Below are 20406 nucleotides of genomic sequence, written 5' to 3' on the forward strand. Positions count from 1 at the left end.
TTTTGTCGATAAAAATAGGTCTAGTTTCATTTATTTTCATATGTACACTTTAACGTGACTCACACTGTATTACCTAACTAATGTATATTGAATTCATACACAAACCTGTTATGTGTAAATAATCGAATTGTTACGAGTTGTAACAGTTTATGAGATTAATTAGATAATTTTAGTACCTAACTAATATAAAACTAAATTTTTCATTATGTACTAACATTTTACTTTTAGGTACCTATTGTAAATTCTTAACAGTTAAATAACGCAAAAAAAATACACTGTGATTTTATCATCTATAGTTACCATTTGTTATTTTTATTTTTACATTGTTTTGGTTTACAATTTTCTAGTCAATGAAGAACAATGTTTGTGAATATGTCATATTAAACATAACTTAAAAATATGATGCTACATTTTGCTATGAAATTGTACACTTTGTTAGTAAAGCAATAAACTCAAAATTCTTTGTACTGATTATTTGTAAATTCCTTACACTTAAATTAATAAAATAATGTTGTTTACATAATATTGGTTAGTTTCACTTACTCCTATGTTACACTTTGGACGGGTCTTTAATCAGTATGAACATTTCATACACATTTTAATTACACTGTACACTTTTCACTTCACTGTAGGTACATTACATTACCTACCTACTGTATGGCTAGCACGAAAAACTTTCGAGTTCGAATCGTTTGCGTATTCGAATCGCCATCAAAAGATTTAGTACGAAAACTACACCAGCGCCCTTCTGAACAAAATAACAAAACTTGTGTACCTAATAGAACTTAGTATAAGAAATGGGTGCACGAAACTTATTTTGAGAATTAAAATTGTCACGTTATCGTTTAATTCGAAGGTTGAGTATCGAATTTTATCGAATACGCAAACGATTCGAAGACGAAAGTTGTTCATGCTAGAGGTACTGGTTTCTTATCGGCCGATTCTTCATACAAATTGAAAGCTTATCAAACTATCAGCCGACTAAACCTAGGCACAGACCACCGATTTTTCGTCGGGCAGTTAATCAGTATGGGCATGTATGGAAGTGCGCACGTTACACCGATTTGGTATCGATCGATTCTTCATACAAATTAGAATCGGGCGATATAGTTAGATAGTCTACGTTACGAGAAGTCTTAGGCCTTGCTTGTTCCGAGTTCAGACACGCGTGATAACCGCGCGGTTTCTTATTGGCGAGGCACTGAGGCAGCAACCATAAGGTTGGGGCTTGTTCCCACGGAGATATCCCGTTTTTTGCAGGATCCCGTTTAGTAGATTGTGTTTTAATGTTAACATTCACATAAATATCCCGTCTGCAGTGTGCCAAAAAGAACTGATCAATTTGAATTTTAAACACGTGTGTGTACACACGACAACCCAGTTTTGCGGTATCCAGTAATACAGAAACCTGCAAAACTGGATTGCCGTGGGAACAAGCCCTTACGGTTTGAGGCAAATGTACGAGAACTTCCCAGCAACCGCGCGATTATCCCTCTGTCCGTTCCAGGCCTTACTGTATTTCACAAACATCAGTGCCAACTAAAAACACAGTGGCATACAAGCAAATATGCCGAAGCCACGATCAAATGCCCGATCATGATCGGCAGCCCGACCCTAAGGAACCGCCCGAAGCTGAACTTGTAGCCGTGCTGTTCCGCCACTCCTGCGCAGACCACATTCGCGCTCGCGCCTATGAGTGTGCCGTTACCTGAAACAAGACATATTAGTAGGTATTCAACACATACTCGTACCACCCACAAGGTGGCCCGACGACATCATAAGGTAGCGGATAGCGTTAGACACAGGCCGCTACTAACTGGTCAACATGGGAATCATTAGGGCAGGTTCAGCAGTGGACGTCCTAAATTGGATGATTCAACACATTTCAGTAGTTTTTCAGAATCCTGAAAATGAGCAGTTGCTAGGTAGTAGGTAGGTATATTGATTTTGTTTACTCCATCTTTGAGTAGTTTAAAACCAATGTTTTCAAGAAAGGACATTATGAGGTAGGTAGATTATGTATTTGATATCTTTTTGTCTCAAGTCTGGCTGACTGGCCAAATGTAAAATGACGTATTACACATTTAAGACGCTACCTACGCCTCTTTCGACTCTACCAACGCCAATGTTTTTTCAGAATATCCTAACCTATAGCTACAATAATAGCGTACCTCCCAAGCAAGCTCCATAAAGTAACGCCCAGATCAGCGGTCCCATGGGCAGATTGAGTGCAGGGTTTGACCCGATGGAGACCACCACGCGAACCATCATGGTGGTCAGCGGTATGTTGTCCACGCACGCTGAGATCACCCCGGAAACCTGGGGCAAAGTTCAATTGATGTAGGCAGTCAGCGCCAAATAGTTCGTGACACCACAGAATAATAATAAGTACTGTAACACCCAAAGTAGCCAAAATGTTGTCAACACAACCTTATTCCAATGAGGGCTATCGTTTTAGCGCTCACCAGTTTGCGCCACTGTAGAGTAAGGTCCTGTCACTTGCTAGTAGCGAAGACAGTGGCACCATCTGGTGAGTGCTAAAGTGGTAGGAGGACTATCGCATTTGCACTCATCAAGATGGCGCCACTGTAGAGTAAGGTCCTGTCAATCGCCAGGGGTGCCAACTGTTAAGTATAAAAACGATAGCCCTCATTGTAACAAAGACGTGTCATGAACTATTTGACGCTGACTAGTGACTGTACATCAAGCATAGCTTGTGATCAATTTAATAACAGGCTAGAATGTTTTCTGTAATATTTTTCTAAGGAAATCAAATGTTTTAGAATAAAATGAAAAGCTAGCTGGTTTTAATCAAAACTATGTTAAGAAACTACATCTACAAACTACTCTTTTATGTTACCAACTTACCCAAATAACAAGCAATATGGCTACCGCCAGCCGAGACTCCTCGTTCACTCTTATAATCAGCTGCTCCATCAAGCCTCCGATGTACAGGATCAAACCGAGCTTCGAGAGAGCCTGAAATAAAATAACGTCATCATCATCATCATTTCATAGTCTCCACTGCAGGAGCACGACACTATAATTTCGTTCGTTTCAGCCAAATGACGTCCAGTGCTGGACAAAAGAGTAAGACCACAAATTTGAGAGGAGAGAAGAGGACATGGAGGACCTACATTCTCCCAACGTTGGCCAATAGGAGAGGCCTGAATGTTCCTGATATGTATATTTTAGTAGCCTTTTACGACAGCTATACAGGATGCACTAAAAACAACTAAGTATTCCAAAAGACTGCCAAATGCTTTTGTTCATTTCAATATTCCATGTAATAGAGGAAAGAATAAAATTCCGTTTAGCTACTCATATTTTGGTAATGAGAGAAGGATGTGGCATGTTTTTAAACAACATTGTTGTTAACAGCATTGTTGTGTTCCGGCAGTTAAGAGGTAAGATAGCCAGTTCCTCCATGGTTAAGGATTCCGGGTGAAGCTCGCTTCCACCTTCGGCCTGATCGTCACTTACCATCAGGTGAGATACAGGCCAAGAGCTTCCTCGTTGTGGATAAAAAAAAAACCCTGGGCCTTATTGGTAACCTATACCTACTGTAGGTTTACCAACTTACCTCCATAAGCACAAATAGGGCTGCAAAGAACAGCAGCGTGGACCATTCCACCCTGTGCAGGATCGGCTCCAAGTCCTCTCTGTCTGCCAGGGTCAGCAGCAGGATAGCGCCTAAGAGTGCCGTCCAGGCTAGGGACACTCGATCTGAGGAATTAAGAAGGCTTTACTAGTATCGTTTCGACGTCCACTGCTGGACAAAGGCTCCCCCCAAGGATTACATTTCCACCTAGTAGGTAAATAGTCAAAAGACTGCGGGCAACTTTCATATTCCTTGATCTAAAAAAAGGTAGAGAGACCCTACATTGTCATCATCATTCACCATTTCAGTCTCCTCTGGCTTAGCTAAAGAGTACGATCTCCCACATGTTTTCCCATATATTAGAGAGCATCAGTCCATCAAGCTGCGCCAGTGTTTTCCGAGACCTGGTCCCAACTCCTAATCTACCATCCTGTTAGAAACCTATACTACTTTATTACTGACCAGCTGATCTAGCGTACTTCGATCCGCTACAATAATATTTATGTATCAAAATGCCAGATTCTAGTAAAGTACTTATAGATCGTTCCATCCACGAAAACGCGCCCCACCAATTTTTGGTCGAGGGAAGCGCGGGGTGCGGGGAGTTTGATCCGAGCAATCCGAACGGCATTATTGTAGTGTGCGTGTGCACTCATGGATCATTTAGCGTGTACCGATGACACTCAAACATTCGCGGAAGAATGGTGGGGCGCGTCTTCGTGGATGGCACGATCTATAGAGAGTAAAACTTACTTAGTTCAGGAATAGAGTGGAGAAAAAAGACGATGACGACGAACGCAATAGCAACAGACGCCTTGATAAGCAGCACCTTGTCCCGGATTTTGTACTGGAATCAAAAGTTAGATAAGATTAGGCCAACAAATTGGGTAAATGGCACAACTTCTGACTCAACATTTTAGTTTAGTGTGGTTTAGTCCAATAGAAACCAACCTATCCAGTAATACCTACTTAACTTAGGCCTAAAACTTGTGCTAATAAAACCCATTGGTTCTTTTTCAAGGGGGTCCGTGCTACCCCGGCCCCTCCTGCTAAGTTTATCAGTGGTTCAAGTGCGAAAAAGTACCTTAAAGTCAGAGTATTAAGAGATATTCCGAAGCGGTGCAGAAAATAACTGCCAATACAGGCTTCATGTAACTATAATATTGTGATTTATATGCACTGCCCTGCATCATACTTCTACACGTGCTGTTGGCAGTTGCTTTTTGCGGCCCGGATTGGCTTATAATATGGATAGAGCAATATCATACCTTTTCCTTCAACTCATGCAGCGCCCCCTGAAAAGCCTCTCTCGGGCACGCTCTCCCGCTGCTCTCCTGCTGCAGAACCTTGAGCTGGACGTCCAGCTTGCTGATCTTCCTCTCCAGCCTCTCTCTTACCACACCCACCCCGTTGCTGAGGTGGGGAAGAGAGTCGGCAGCGCGACGCCATATTGAGATCTGGTGGCGGAGCTCTGGAACACAGGGTTGGTTATAAGAAATAGAAAAACTTTAGTAACTCTGATAATATAATAGGTACAAAAATAAGTTTTCAGCATTATTTTACTTTTGCTTTCTCTGCAATACCTCGCCCATAATTTTCTAGATTTTGGGCTACTGCGTATGCCTAATTTTCTGAAGTTACGTAACTCATGATTATAGATCGTGTCATCCACGAAGACGCGCCCTTTTTTGGTCGAGGAAAGCGCGGGGTGCGGGGAGTTTGATTGCACATTATTGTAGTGTGCGTGTACACTCATGGATATTTTAGGGTGTACCGATAACACTCAAACATTAGCGGAAGAATCGTGGGGCGCGTCTTCGTGGATGAAACGATCTATACCGACCTGGCCGTTAGGGCAGGACAGTTCTTGAGTGGACCGGAAAACTTAGTGTAGGTATCTGAGGAGGGTCGCGGTCTATGCCACTTTGATCACCAGGATTAGACCAGTACCCAGGTGGTCACTCCGATTGAGGACTCCAGGCAATACTTTGGTGTCCTTTGATCACCCATTGATAAGAAGTCCACTTTGATCACCTGATTAATTCAGGTAATCAAAGTTGAATAAAGTCCGGTCGCCAAGCAGATAGAATTTCGTCCAATGACCCCAAATTATGCATCTATGCGACTATGAGAGCGCGACAGCACAGGACTTTATTCAACACGGGGCTGATTCGAGTAGCTCTAGTGATGCTCTACCTCTGGGCTTCGGCACTTTTTGGGACAACCTGTATGTCCTTGGCAACCGGACTTTAGACTCTGGATGCGAGCATTCCGCGACCGCGACCGATCTCAAACTCTGAGAGACTTTAATTATTTTCAAAAATGAAACTGTTTTACCTACCTTGAATTTCCCTCGGTTCAGCCAGCCTCAGCTTATTCGTATCACGGAACATGAATCGGATCTGTAAAGATGCCTGGATGGTCACGAAGACGATGCCCAGAGCCATGTGCGCTGTGAAGTTGGTGAAATTGATGCCCTGTGGAAAATAATATACCCATTATCCTTAGGTACAACCCGATCGAGTTAACTGTGTAGGTACCTGACAGCCGTGACGTCACTTCGACGCTCGGTCGTCGGTCCTCCTTGTGGGTGGGCGTACATTTTTACACACGCTGCATTTTCTGGTACATGTCCTCCACTCCAGAACCTTGAATTTCGTCCAATGACCCCAAGCTACCCACCCATCCTTATTGCTCGCGCGTAAATAAATTGCTGTCGCGCTCGCACACACACTGCGGCCGCCCGTCGCGCGAGCGATAAGGATGGGTAGCTTGGGGTCCTTGGACGAAATTCTACGTTCTCGGCGACCGGACTATACCAGTGATGACTTTGTTAGTAAGTTCGCCATTTATTTAAGTAGGTAAGCATTGTCGATAGACAGCTCTCCAAATGGTTGCACTCACAGCATCAATGACCGCCTTGTTCGAAGCAACGATGACATTCGGCGGGTCGCCGACCGGCGTGGCCGTGCCGCCGATGTTGCTGTACATCGCCATGAACATCAGGATCGGCACCGGATCCAGGTCCATCACCTCGCAGAGTCTGAAGATGAAGAGGCATTTAGATGGAATACTGACTAAAAAGGGATTGGATTACAATCAGTTCTAGCATAAAAATGTATGATAATTCAAGTTCTTTACTTTTCTAACAGTTTATCGTAACAATTTTAAAGAATAAATCCAAAATGTAATGGAGTGGATGCCGCGTACCGTGAGACGTCCACCCACAAGGAGGACCGACGACATCAAGGTGAGCAGGAAGGCGCTGGACGCACGCCGCTACCAATCGATCAACATGGAAATCATTGGGGGAGGCCTATGTTCAGCAGTGGACGTTCTGTGGCTGAAACGATGTTGACCCATCTGCTATTAATCATCTACCTACCTGATTGTAACCGGTGACATCAGTAGAACAGTCGTGACGTTGTCCAGGAAGGTGGAAAGGACTCCCGTGACGATGCAGAGGAGGTAGATCAACGGCCACAGCTTGCCTTTCGTTATCTGGAACGATAAGAACATTTTGAAAGGTGGACTAGAGTGCCTTGAAGAATTTCAGATCTTTGTTTTCATCATCATCAGGTCATTAAAATTTACGTCTCCATTGCAGTAGCACGACCCACTATTCACGTCATTTCTCGACACCAGGAGTATGATCGACTAGAGATGGGTAGTGGGTAAAAACCCATTTCACCCGATTGGGTTAAAACTGGGTGATTTGGGTAAAAACCCGGTTTTTACCCATTATCACCCATTCTGGTGGGTGAAAACAAAAATAGCGTTTTTTTAAAGTGAGAAGTGGTATTTGTTGCTAAGGGGGCGTTCTAGTGTTACGTAATGCAATCTGGGGGGAGAGGAGATCTTGAAAAACGTTACAATGCGTTACAGTGGCGGAAGGGCGGTTCGATTTCAAGTTTTTAAGCAGAAGTACTTTGTAGTTGGTGTTGTTATTTGTAACTTTATACCTACCGTAATGTCATCAAAGAGAGAGTTTGGCATCTTTGGCATCCCCCCCCCCTCCATGTCCTTGCCATGATCACAAATTATTGTGTTCCTACTAAATTTCTTCTAAATCGGTTCAACGATTCTTGAAATAACACCATTTTATAAAATAATTGGTCACATCATCATAACGTGATCAATTTTACGATTTGGCCACGATATAAAAATGCATATTAGTGTTAAATTTGACTTATTACATTAATCAATAAACTTAAATGAGAAAAATTCAATAAAAATAAAGAAAAGATACTACCACTTAAAAAAATTATAAAATTATTTATTTTCACCCGGTGTAAACACCCACGCACGGTGGTCTGAAAATGAAGCTCCCATACCATAGAAACTTAATGTCAGAAATTAATAAATAAAAATATGTATTGTGTTTAGTATACCTCCCTTTGTTTTACTAATATAGTATGAAGGGTGTGAGTAGCTCCATGTGTGAGAAAAAAAATATTTTTATTTTTTTTGTATGGAAAAAAACACTTAAAGTGGATTTTTTTTAAACTGAATAGAACTGAAGGGCTGGTACTCACATGAGCTATTGCACCATACACGGCGATCAAGATGACATACAATTCTTGTGCCTTTGGGTGCCGCTTTGCATTTACCAAGCTTTGGAAATTTTGAATTTTCGGTAGGTGATCTTTCAAGTCTTTGATGTTATTTTATGAAGTTATTAACCGCTTTCAATACGAGAATAGTATGTAAATTAATACTCATATAACTAGGAATATACTAGGGATATTTTTAAATAATTTTTATTTTGAAAATATAAAAAATAAAACATTTAATCATTGAATGAAATAACCAACCAGTTGGTAACTGACATTGTTATTAGGTACTAACCTACTAATGACGTTTTAATGAAAATAATAGAAATCAATATTGATTAAATAAACAACTTAAAAAATCGAACTGCCTAATAGACCAGTAGACTTACATTTGAAATCGGAAATAATTCCTACAAAAGATTTTATTGTTTTAATGGCTTCATTTGTTACTCATTACGACTATCCTAAATTTTCGACTTCGACGGAGTTGTGCTTAAGTGGTGGGGGGCCCCCGAAAGGGGCGTTTTTCGGTTTTACGGTTATCGCGTAAAGGACTTACCCTATCAAAAACTGGTCTTTATGACGGTTAAAGAACATTTAATCCTGCATTGAATAAGACCAAATTCATATGTTTTGGACAAACTGTTCTCGTGCTTATCTTCGAAAAAATACAAAATGTACGTTTAATTAATGATCCTCTCCACGTCCAATGGCTCGATACCCGCAGGATTCCAAGTTTTGAAAAGGACCGCCACAACCAGTGTAACCCTGTCAAGGCTTACGAGCTGGATGCGCCTATATCTTGTTCGTCCCAGGCTCCCAGCCATTCGATACGTTGCCTAATCGATGCCTGGTATGGTAAATGGTAACACAGAGTCGTTCAGGAGAGTGCAAGAAAGAGGTGCAGTAACCGCAGTTAAGGAACGGCTGGGACGAACAAGGATAGGTGCATCCAGCTCTTATGCCTTGACAGGGTTAAACTGGTGGAGTCGGCCCTTTTCAAGGCTTGGGAGCCTGCGAGTGACGAGCCATTGGACGTAGAGAGGGTCAATAATTATACGTACATTTTGTACTTTTTCGAAGATAAGCACGAGAACGGTTTGTCCAATACATAATAATAAAATATGTATTATGAATTTGGTCTTATTCAATGCAGGATTAAATGCCATTCAACCGTCATGAAGACCAGTTTTCGACAGGGTAAGTCCTTTACGCGATATAACCGTACAACCGAAAAAACGCCCCTTTCGGGGGCCCCCACCACTAAAGCACAACTCCGTCGAAGTCGAAAATTTAGGATAGTCTTAATGGGTAACAAATGAAGCCATTAAAACAATAAAATCTTTTGTAGCCCTTTCGGACCGCTCCAATACAATTGTGCGGGTTACAAAATCGAGATTATCTCATTAGTTTTACATCGGAAGTGGATGGGCTGAGTATCGTACGATTGTGCGGGATGCGTTCTTTCACCTCCCGTGCAAATTTTGTCCGAAGCGCAGTTGGTGAGCAGGTTACAACCTGTACAGTTCATGACTGATTGCGCTCCCCGACTTGGCGAAAGAAAGTACCTACTATGGTTTTATTTTGTAATTGTAGTAATATACAAGTTATTGATTAGACAAATAGATAAAAATAGCATCTTTTTGTGATAACAGTGACTACTTGTACGCAAAGACTTTGGCGTAACGGCTTAACGAACTTTACTGACACAATTGTATCGACGTGGGCCCTACAATACCTTATGCGTATTTTAAGTTTCTCATAATTATTAATTTTTCATGGTTTCCGCACTATGTTTCCAAATTTTAAACGACGCTACTATCGAAAGGATGCTCAATGCATCTGGGGATGAGAGCGATGACAACGACAAAAGCTAGTTTCGGCTACTTTAGATGATCTACTCCTCTTCTTCGGATAAAGGCTCAGACATTCATGACGATACATACATCTGAGTATGCAAGCGGCATAGCAGACGAAGCCCTTCAATCGTCAACATCTTCCAGGAGATGCTGTTCATGATCCAGGAGATATTAAAACTCCATAGGAATATTTCGAGCGCTATATTTACTGTTGAGCTCATGAAACAGATGGTTTTACCCACAAATCAATATTAAATGGCAGATACTGGTATAAAATTGAAACCTCTTTATTCCTTACGGGTTATAAATACGTTTTTCGGAATACATGCCATTTCTAAAATTTCCAAAACCCTTACAATTTTGACCCTCACAATTGTACGTGGGAAGTAAAGGGCCCAGTTTTATACAATTGTTGGTATATGAATTTTCCAAGATGGCGGCGGAAAATCTGAAAAATTATAGCAGATTCGTAATCTGCGGCCCCTAATTACCTAAAATTCATTTTCAAAATTACAAATTTCTTTCTAGTTTAAGCGCGGGTCCGAAAGGGGTAGGAATTATTTCCGATTTCAAATGTAATTCTACTGGCCTATTAGGTAGTTCGATTTTTTAAGTTGTTTATTTAATCAATATTGATTTCTATTATTTTCATTAAAACGTCATTAGCAGGTTAGTAACTAATAACAATGTCAGTTACTAACTTGTTGGTTACTTCATTTAATGATTAAATGTTTTATTTTTTTATATTTTCAAAATAAAAATTATTTAAAAATATCCCTAGTATATTCCTAGTTATATGAGTATTAATTTATACAGTGTGAGTCACGTTAAAGTGTACATATGAAAATAGATGAAACTAGACCTATTTTTATCGACAAAAAAGAGGTCAAAAAATTTTTGAGATTTTTTTTTAATTTTTTATAGAATTTTTTTTCTTCCAATTACTTATTGTAAAGAAAACGTAATAACATTTAAACTAAGCGGTATATCCTGATAAAATAAAAACAGTAATAATGCTAAGTAACAGGCAATACTAAAAAAATACATAAAATACATAAAAAAGGCCAACAAATAATAAAAAATTAAACTTTTTGAAAAAAATCTGCTTTTAAATTCGTGTTTTTTTTGGTTATTTGATAAATTTCTCCAAAAAATGCCCCTATAACCGGTGGTTTTTATTACTTTGTATTATTCTCTATCGTATTACCTTCGTAAAACCAAAAATCGCATGTCTCTATCCCTATCACAACGTTTGCAATGATCTTGGTTTTACAAAGATAATACGATAGAGAATAATACAAAGTAATAAAAACCACCTGTTATAGGGGCATTTTTTGGAGAAATTTATCAAATAACCAAAAAAACATGAATTTTAAAGCAGATTTTTTTCAAAAAGTATCATTTTTTATTATTTGTTGGCCTTTTTTGTGTATTTTATGTATTTTTTTAGTATTGCCTGTTATTTAGCATCGTTACTATTTTTATTTTATCAGGATATACCGCTTAGTTTAAAAGTTATTACGTTTTCTTTACAATAAGTAATTGGAAGAAAAAAAATTATATAAAAAAATATAAAAAAATCTCAAAAATTTTTTGACCTCTTTTTTGTCGATAAAAATAGGTTTAGTTTCATCTATTTTCATATGTACACTTTAACGTGACTCACACTGTATACTATTCTCGTATTGAAAGCGGTTAAAAACTTCATAAAATAACATCAAAAACTGGAAAGATCACCAACCGAAAATTCAAAATTTCCAAAGCTTGGTACAGTCGCGGAATGAAAAGGTTCGTCACCTTAGTGTCGGTTTTCGCTTGCACTAGGTACTGAAAGAGTCAAACCTGCCAACATAACAGTGCAAGAAACAGTGCTGCTAATATTTAAATAAATATAACGTTTGCTAACGATTAAGGTTTTGCTTGTTTATTTTTCTATCCCATCAGTGCAATGCAATGATGACATTGACCAATTGACAATAGTTTTTTTTATTTAATAGAAATAATAATGGCAGGTTGAACCAACAAGAAGGTTTTAGTTTATCAATCATAATAATCTTCTTGACAAGATAATCGTCAAACAACTTTGATCTGAATAATTTTGAACTTTACTGACGAACAGTTAAAGATTATTTTCTCTAACTCGAGATTATTCTGTAACATAGTTTCAAAAGGTAATATGTCCTCGCGATTCGTTGAGGGAATCAATTTGAAAACTGACGAACCTTTTCATTCCGTGACTGTACATGCAAAGCGGCACCCAAAGGCACAAGAATTGTATGTCATCTTGATCGCCGTGTATGGTGCAATAGCTCATGTGAGTACCAGCCCTTCAGTTCTATTCAGTTTAAAAAAAATCCACTTCAAGTGTTTTTTTCCATTTATTCTCACACATGGAGCTACTCATACCCTTTATACTATATTAGTAAAACAAAGGGAGGTATACCAAACACAATACATATTTTTATTTATTAATTTCTGACATTAAGTTTCTATGGTATGGGAGCTTCATTTTCAGACCACTGTGCCACGGGTGGAATGAAACGGGTTTTTAGAAAGAAAGAAAGAAAGAAAGAAAAATATTTATTCGATGCAAGTAGGTACACAGCAAGATAATAACTAAAACTAGACAACAGAACGTCTACAAGCACCAAAATGGCATCAGCTCAGTATACGCCGTGACGGCAGAGAGCGCATCACGACCACTGGTATTCTGCGGATGCCAGTTGAGGTAAAGGGCGCAGCTCGCCCAGGAACAATCGGTTAACGTAACAAGTAATTTTAAACATAGATAGCCTAGACAGATTATTTAATTACATTACTTATGTATAGCTAAGATTCTAATAATAATAAATATAAATTAATAACTACAACCATGAACAAACAACTCATGCACAGAAATTAGTTCTTACGATTTTCTTTTTATGATATGAATGGTATTTCTATAATGCTATTATGTGTGCTTTTGAAGGTTTAAAAGATACTTTTTGTAATTTAATTTAAAAGAATTTAACGTGTGACAATTTTTAAAAGGCGGTGGTATATTATTCCAGCATTTCGTGGCAGAGTAACGGAAACTACCACGAAATGCTGCGGTACTGTGGCTTGGACATCCAAGGCGTGAAGCAAGCCTCACACTCCGATGGGAAAATAAAAGTTTCTCATATAAATATGGCGGACTTTTAGTACGCACAACCCCAAACAGTAAACACGCGTAATGGAGTGCACGCCTAGATTTCATGTTAAGCAGGTTTCCTTGATTGAGAAACGGCGAGACATGGGCTCTACGCGGGATATTGAAACAGAATCGGGCGCAGGAATTCTGCACCCGCTGTATGACCTTTTTAGTGTAACCATAGATACAGTCGCCTATGACGGTATCGGCGTAGTTAAGCTTGGACAGAACTAAAGATTCACAGAGCTTAACTCTCAAGTCCACATCTAAGTAATTTCGTACATGGTATAGTACTTTGAGCCTATAATAGCAGTTCTTAACCGTCTCCAATACGTGACTGTGAAACTTAAGCCTGTCGTCCATAAGGACTCCAAGGTTACGAGCTTCAGTTACCTGTTGGATAACCTCATTATTAATTGAGATATTAGGGTTGAAGTTGTTAATATTATTTATTTGTATGTTGGAACCAAGAACAAGAAATTTGGATTTTAGTGGATTCAAAACTAAACAATTTTTATTAGCCCAAGCACTAATCCTATGAAGGTCTTCATTGATTTTCCCCACCGCGCCGAGAGTTTCATGAGGCTTGAAAGACAAATAAATTTGCAAATCGTCTGCGTAGATGTGATAATTACAATGTATGATATTACTAGTCAAGTCAGCACTATACAAAATAAAAAGAATTGGACCTAATATGGAACCCTGCGGTACACCTCGCCTCAATAAGGTAGATTGTGAAAGTGATGGTATTCCACTTTCATCACTGACCTCCACGCGCTGTGATCTAGAATGAAGGTAACTATAGAACCACCTTAATGCACCAGAATCAAAACCGTAGTAGGACATTTTAGATAGCAGAAGGTTATGGTTTAATGTGTCAAATGCACGAGAGAAGTCGAGAAGAGCAAGAATAGACCCACATCCCACATCCTGCCCCGCCAGTATATCGTCAACCACATCCAAAAGAGCAGTGGCTGTGCTGCGACCAGTTCGAAATCCAGATTGCTTTTGTGGTAAAATATTGTTAGCAGTAAGAAACTCTGTTAGTTGCTGAGAAATGGCTTTTTCTATGATTTTCGACAAGAAAGGCAGAATGCTAATGGGTCTGAGGTCGTTTAGCTCGTTAGGATTGCCTTTTTTTGGGATTGGTTTAACAAGAGCCTCCTTCCAGACATCGGGGAAGATGCCAGACTGGATTGAGATATTGACAATTGCCGTTATTACTCTGAGTGTTCGTGGTAAAGTTAACATAATCATGTCACGGGAGATTCCGTCTACACCTATGGCATTGGACGTAAAATTCATAATGATTTTCAAAATGGAATCTTCATCGACAGTTTTGAGACCAAATGTTGATGAATTGAAACGGTTGTATTCATAATACGTGAGGTCTGAAATAGTAACACTATTGCTTCCGGGAAGGCTAAGAAAATGATTATTAATGAGATCTGGGTTATTAATATGAGGGGGAACTGGATTATGCTTACTTTTAAAATCAACTACGTTTCTTTTGATATTTTTCCACAATTCCTTAGAGTTTTTACTATTCTTATTAATATTTTGCTGAAAAAATGCTGCTTTTTCAGCATACATTGCTTTGTTTACTATTGACTTTAATTCTTTGTAATAATTCTTATCTGAATCCTGTTTTGTAAGACGACTTTTGGCATGGGCTTTATCCCGTAGCTTCATCATTTCCCTAACTGTCGGTGTTATCCAGGGGTAACTTTGATGTTTAACACAGGAGCGTATGTATGGAGCGTGAATGTTATAGATATGTGTTATGTAGGCATTGAAAGATGACACAGCTTCATTTACATCATTACTAAGCAACTTTTCCCAGGGGATTGCATCTACAAAAGTGTTAAATTCTATTGGGTTAATGTCTTTAATTGGTCTGTAATGTATCCACTTAGGAGATATTTTAGGTTTAGTATGTCGTAATCTACATGAAATAAAAGCATGATTAGATAGATCAGGGATGGACTCAACAGAAACATCAATAATTTTAGAAGAACTACAAATAAGGTCTATCAAAGTTTCGGAATGATCTGTAAAATGTGTCGGTTGCGTAACGAATTGCTCAAGGTTAGAATACTGAAGGAAAGCTGTCAATTTCTTTGTATTGGAGTCGTGAGGAGCAAGTAGGTTTATATTGAAATCCCCCATAAGAATAACGTGATCAAACATGGAAAAAGAGCTAACTGACTCAGTGAGTGCATCAATAAAAGTATCAACGTTAAGCCACGGGGGTCGGTATGCAGTTCCGATCGCAAACTTGAGGCCGCTTAGAGTAACACTCAGCCACATTTGTTCTACTGAATTAATATTTGGTGGTTTGATTTGTCGGGCATAGACACCTTTACGAATGTAGAAACCAACGCCCCCGCCGCGCGCTCGAACGCTAGGCGGGCGCGGGATGTGCCGGAGCCTGTAGCCTGGTGGTGCAGGAGCCCGCTTCTCCTCACCGTCCCTGAGCCAAGTCTCATTTATGGCCATGATGTCAACCGAATGTCTCTCCAGTGCAACTAAAAATTCCTCGTGTCGAGTACCAAGAGATCCAGGATTAAGAAACCCCAATGTCAAGAATTTATTTTTGATGAATTGGAAAACAAAAGAACAAGAAATCAGTATTAATTTTGAGTTATTAAGATATTTCTTAACCATTGTTAGATGACGTATATTAAGAAAGACGAACAAAATTAAAAGACATTTATGGCGAGTCATTGAACACGGGTATAAACAACACTCTTGGAAATATATAAGTTTATCACGGTTCATAATAGGACTAAAGAGTTGCATGTTCATGGCAGTATCCATATGAGGTAGAACCAAAAATAGTACATTTAAGGTAAGAAAACGTAATGTCTTACACACAACGTAAATAACACATCCAGTAGAGTATGTGTAACACATAGAAACAGCGTCATTAATTATGTAATAAACACACAAATACTTTTCACGAATAAAAGTTATAACCATGCATACATTTTGAAAAAATAATAATAATAGTAATCGGCTTAATACAACGGAGGTAAACCACCTCTTATCACACCTATTATACATTCCAACACACAAGGCAGGTATGACTCTAATAGTATTCTTACATATAGAAACCAGCACATACATATAAACAACACATAGCATAATTAACTTAAATAAAATATATAATTGCAACCAAAATAAACAACTCTCTAAAAATAAACTTATTTCAAACAAGAAACAATGAAAATATAAAGTATTTCTCCATGTTAGAATAATAATTTTAAAAAACAAAATAAAATGAAATGCAGAAACATAATAAAATGTTGTCCTATATTTGTTTAAAAACAATGTGAAGCGTGTAACAGGCCGCAAAATTGGGCTATTAGCATTATTATTATTGCATGTTAGACTGAGCATCACTAACAGCGTTAGCCCCAAAAACACGGGGGAGGTCAGCCTCAGTGCGAAGTCGATGACGCGCCTTCCCATTTTCCTGGCGGGCAAATATTTTGCCATCTCGCGTCCACACGTATTTCCATTGCAATCGTTTCGCAACTTCTCTAGATTTCAGGAACAGCAGTCTATGATTACGGGTGAGCCGCTCGTTGACAAAGAAAGGACGAGGGGTATTGGGGGCTCCCGAGATGTCTAAGTCGGCAGTGGTAAGACGGCGGCGAACTCGCGCGGCATGCAGAAGCGCATCGCGCTGCGAGCGGCGCGCCAAGCGCACGGCAATAGGCCGCGGTCGCGCTGCGACGCCGTCGCCGGCCGTCGGGACCCGCGGGCCCCCCACACGCTGCGCACTCACCACGTCGCTCTCCTCAAGCTCCACGCCCAGTTTTTTCGCTACTGTGAGCATGACATGGATGGAGTTTTCGTTTTGGGTCTCTGGGAAGCTGGCAATCTCGATGTCATTGGCCAACGACTCCTGCTCTCTTTCTTCGATGTCTAGTTTAAGTTGCGTAATTGTTTGTTCTAACTTAGCAACTACTGAGTTATCATGCTCCTCGGCCTGTCTGACTTCGAGAACATCCACTCTGCTTTCAAGAGAATCCAGGCGCGAGTTTAGGGATTTGATTGTCGACGTTAGATCTGAGATCGCCGAACGAAACATGCTCATTTCAGTACGCATTGCTCGCATTTCTTTTACGAACATCTTCATATCCGATGGAGATACAACCTCGTCCGTCAGCTCGTCCGATTCCTCGTTCATATCGCCAGTACAGTCCTCCGTGGTTGTTGACTTCGCCCGTCGAAGGGTAATATTACAAGCTGGCTCAGGTGATTTGATAGGTCGCGCTGGGGTAAGGGGGATGTTTTTAGTAACTTTGTCACATTTGGGGCATTTCCAACTATCGCGTCGCTTCTTATCCAGCTTGTAGAACGAATAGTAGCGTTGAGTACTTAGATTAATACAGTCAAGGTCATAACCAGCTTTACATATAGAGCATCGCATGAATTCACTCTTAGGTAGCGACTTTCCACAGCTGGCGCAGTCGGAGGAAGCAGACGTTGGTTTAGACATTTTTTGTGTAGTAATTTATTTCCAAATATTAATATATACAGGGCAGATCCCTCTGTTGCAAGTTATCAAAACTATAACAAGTCCAACCGAAAGCAGTCAAAAAGGTGCACAAGTTAGTTTAGGGAAACGCTCATAGATGGCGCTGCTTCATATAATAGCAGAATGAAGATGTTAATATTATTTTGATTAAGGTTATGTAGTTTTCAAGATGACTTATTTCAACACAATCACTTTCCCAATGTCACAGAGGTAGTTCCCTTGTCTTATCTTCAGTTCACGTACTTTAACAACACCAGATGGAACGTCTTTCATCACTTTCGACCGGAGGCCATGAGTTACTTATTTGCCGGTTTAAAGCTTATAATATCGAGTTTCTATCAGAAATAACACTGTCACAGTTAGTTCACATAAATCACTGTTTGTAAACAACCAACATTAATTGATTCACACTCATTTTGTATTTTTACTAATAAAATAACACGGGTCCGATGTTAACCTGCCGGGCAGCGCCCTCTACCTCTCTCTCCTCCTCTACCTCCTGTTTTTATTGAGTTTTTACCCTCATGTGGGTTTTTACCCGGGTGGAAGCCCATCTCTATGATCGACTACAATTTACTAGAGGCAAATGGAGGAATTGGCCTACACATCACGCATTTGGTAGCTTCATAGACGTTAATTGGCCGTGTGACTTCCATTCTTCCCGTGGGTGTCGTAAGAGGCGACTAAAGGTACAAATATGGGAACATCAGGCCTCCTCAACCCGTCTGGCCAGCGTGGGGAGTGTAGGCCAAATCCTCCGTTTGCCTCTGGTAAATTACAGAGGGTCGTGCTCCTGCAGTGGAGACTAACTGACTGATGAGTAACTTATAATATATTTACCTCAAAAGCATAAACAGCTAAAAAGTCAAAGATCCCAGTTTCCGCCATGATGGCTACTAAGATCATCATGCTGAAGAGTAGTACCAATGTCTCTTCGTCCAGCCATGAGATCACTTCAGGTAACGTTGGCCTCTCACCCGCTAGTGCTAACACTGCTAAGGAGGTGGTAGCTACGGTTATTGCTGCCATTGTTCTGTTCACTACCTGTAAAAAGGGTCGAATATTATAAATTAATGATATGGAAGTGAATCGTGCGTCATTACTGTGGGACTTATAACAAGGCTCAAAGCTTAATTCTCTCCGACTTGATTCTTAAGACTAAAGAAAATATAGTTTCTTCCCTCAAATGCTTGGATGTTGCGAAGGGTCCTGGGCCGGATGGCCTACCTGCTTTCTTCCTAAAACATACCGCTAAGTCTATCAGTACTCCAGTGTTTCATTTATTTAATCGTAGTCTGAAGGAAGGAATTATGCCTCAAGCGTGGAAGACTGCTAATGTTATTCCTGTTTATAAAGGTGGTGCCAAACACGATGTTACCAACTATAGGCCAATTTCCTTGTTGTCTACCTTGTCAAAAGTCTTGGAGAAGCTGGTTCATAAGGCAATCTATCCCACCCTACACAATACTATCATCCCCGAACAGCATGGATTCGTTCGAAATCGTTCAACAGTAAGTAACCTAATTTTGTATTCAAATTCCTTGTTTGAAAATATGGATAATAGACAGCAAGTTGATACAATTTACACAGATTTTTGCAAGGCTTTTGACAAGGTGGACCATACATTACTCTTACAAAAAATTGCATATAACGGTATCCGTGGAAGTCTGCTCCGTTGGATTACCTCCTATGTTAAAAATAGAACTCAGAGGGTTGTTGTCCAAGGGTTCAGCTCAGATGTGGTCAGCGTGACCTCTGGTGTGGCGCAAGGATCGATCCTGGGTCCTCTACTCTTTGTACTCTTCATTAATGATATAAACACCTGTTTTAGACACAGTAACTTTTTATTATACGCAGACGATCTTAAGGTGTTTCGTAAAATAACTTGCATTGACGATAGTGTCAAATTACAGGAGGACCTGGACCGACTAACTGCTTACTGTTCAGCCAATAAACTTCACTTGAGCATACCTAAATGCAAAGTTATATCCTTCACTAAAAAAATCAACTCCATTCAATATGACTATGTGCTTTGTAACACTCCTCTGGAACGAGTCTCTTTAATCAAAGATTTAGGTGTACTCTTCGACTCTAAATTGCATTTTGATGCTCACGTCGACTACATCACTGCTAGGGGTTTTCAAATGTTTGGATTTCTGAGACGTACCTGCAGTTCTTTCAAGAAGCTAAGTACTCACCTGTTACTATACAAATCACTCGTAAGACCTCAGGTGGAGTATGCTACATGTGTTTGGAACCCATTTTACAATAAATACAGTGATCAACTTGAAACCTTACAACGTAAATATCTACTTAATCTAAATTACCAATCTGTAAAGGTATGGGCCTCATATCAATCACTTTTGGATAAATACTCGTTATTAACTCTCAAACAACGGAGACTGTATCTTGACCAATCTATTCTCTTTAAAATTTGTCGTAATGGCTTCGATTGCAACCAACTAATTAATCAAATTTACCTGCGCATCCCCAGTCGCTCCCAGCGTATACGAGATGCTTACACTCACAGACTTTTTGCTCCTAAACGATGTCGAACTAACGCTGGCAAAAGAGCTCCTTTATGGCGATTAATGGATGCATACAACAAATATTTTACTGATATCGATTTATTTGTAGTGTCTCCCTCAAAGTTCAGAAAGTGCATCCTTGAT

The 20406-nt window shown here is 39.7% G+C and overlaps 1 protein-coding gene across 2 annotated transcripts in view; it reads right to left on the bottom strand.

The window, feature by feature from the left end:
- Positions 1 to 291: 291 nt before the first annotated feature.
- Positions 292 to 20406, bottom strand: part of LOC135085665 (P protein-like) — a 32395-nt gene continuing 12280 nt past the window's right edge. For both annotated transcript variants that reach the window (XM_063980452.1, XM_063980453.1), the window contains exons 9-18: positions 18575 to 18778; positions 6987 to 7102; positions 6506 to 6644; positions 5943 to 6078; positions 4870 to 5072; positions 4355 to 4448; positions 3584 to 3726; positions 2869 to 2979; positions 2172 to 2319; positions 292 to 1708 (exon numbers count right to left, since the gene is read on the bottom strand). In XM_063980452.1, the coding sequence (XP_063836522.1) occupies positions 1530 to 1708; positions 2172 to 2319; positions 2869 to 2979; positions 3584 to 3726; positions 4355 to 4448; positions 4870 to 5072; positions 5943 to 6078; positions 6506 to 6644; positions 6987 to 7102; positions 18575 to 18778 (1473 nt within the window). In that variant the 3' untranslated portion in view covers positions 292 to 1529. The remainder of the gene's footprint in view (positions 1709 to 2171; positions 2320 to 2868; positions 2980 to 3583; positions 3727 to 4354; positions 4449 to 4869; positions 5073 to 5942; positions 6079 to 6505; positions 6645 to 6986; positions 7103 to 18574; positions 18779 to 20406) is intronic.

Source organism: Ostrinia nubilalis, chromosome 29, assembly GCF_963855985.1.
Source record: "Ostrinia nubilalis chromosome 29, ilOstNubi1.1, whole genome shotgun sequence".
Classification (NCBI taxonomy): Eukaryota; Metazoa; Arthropoda; class Insecta; order Lepidoptera; family Crambidae; genus Ostrinia; species Ostrinia nubilalis.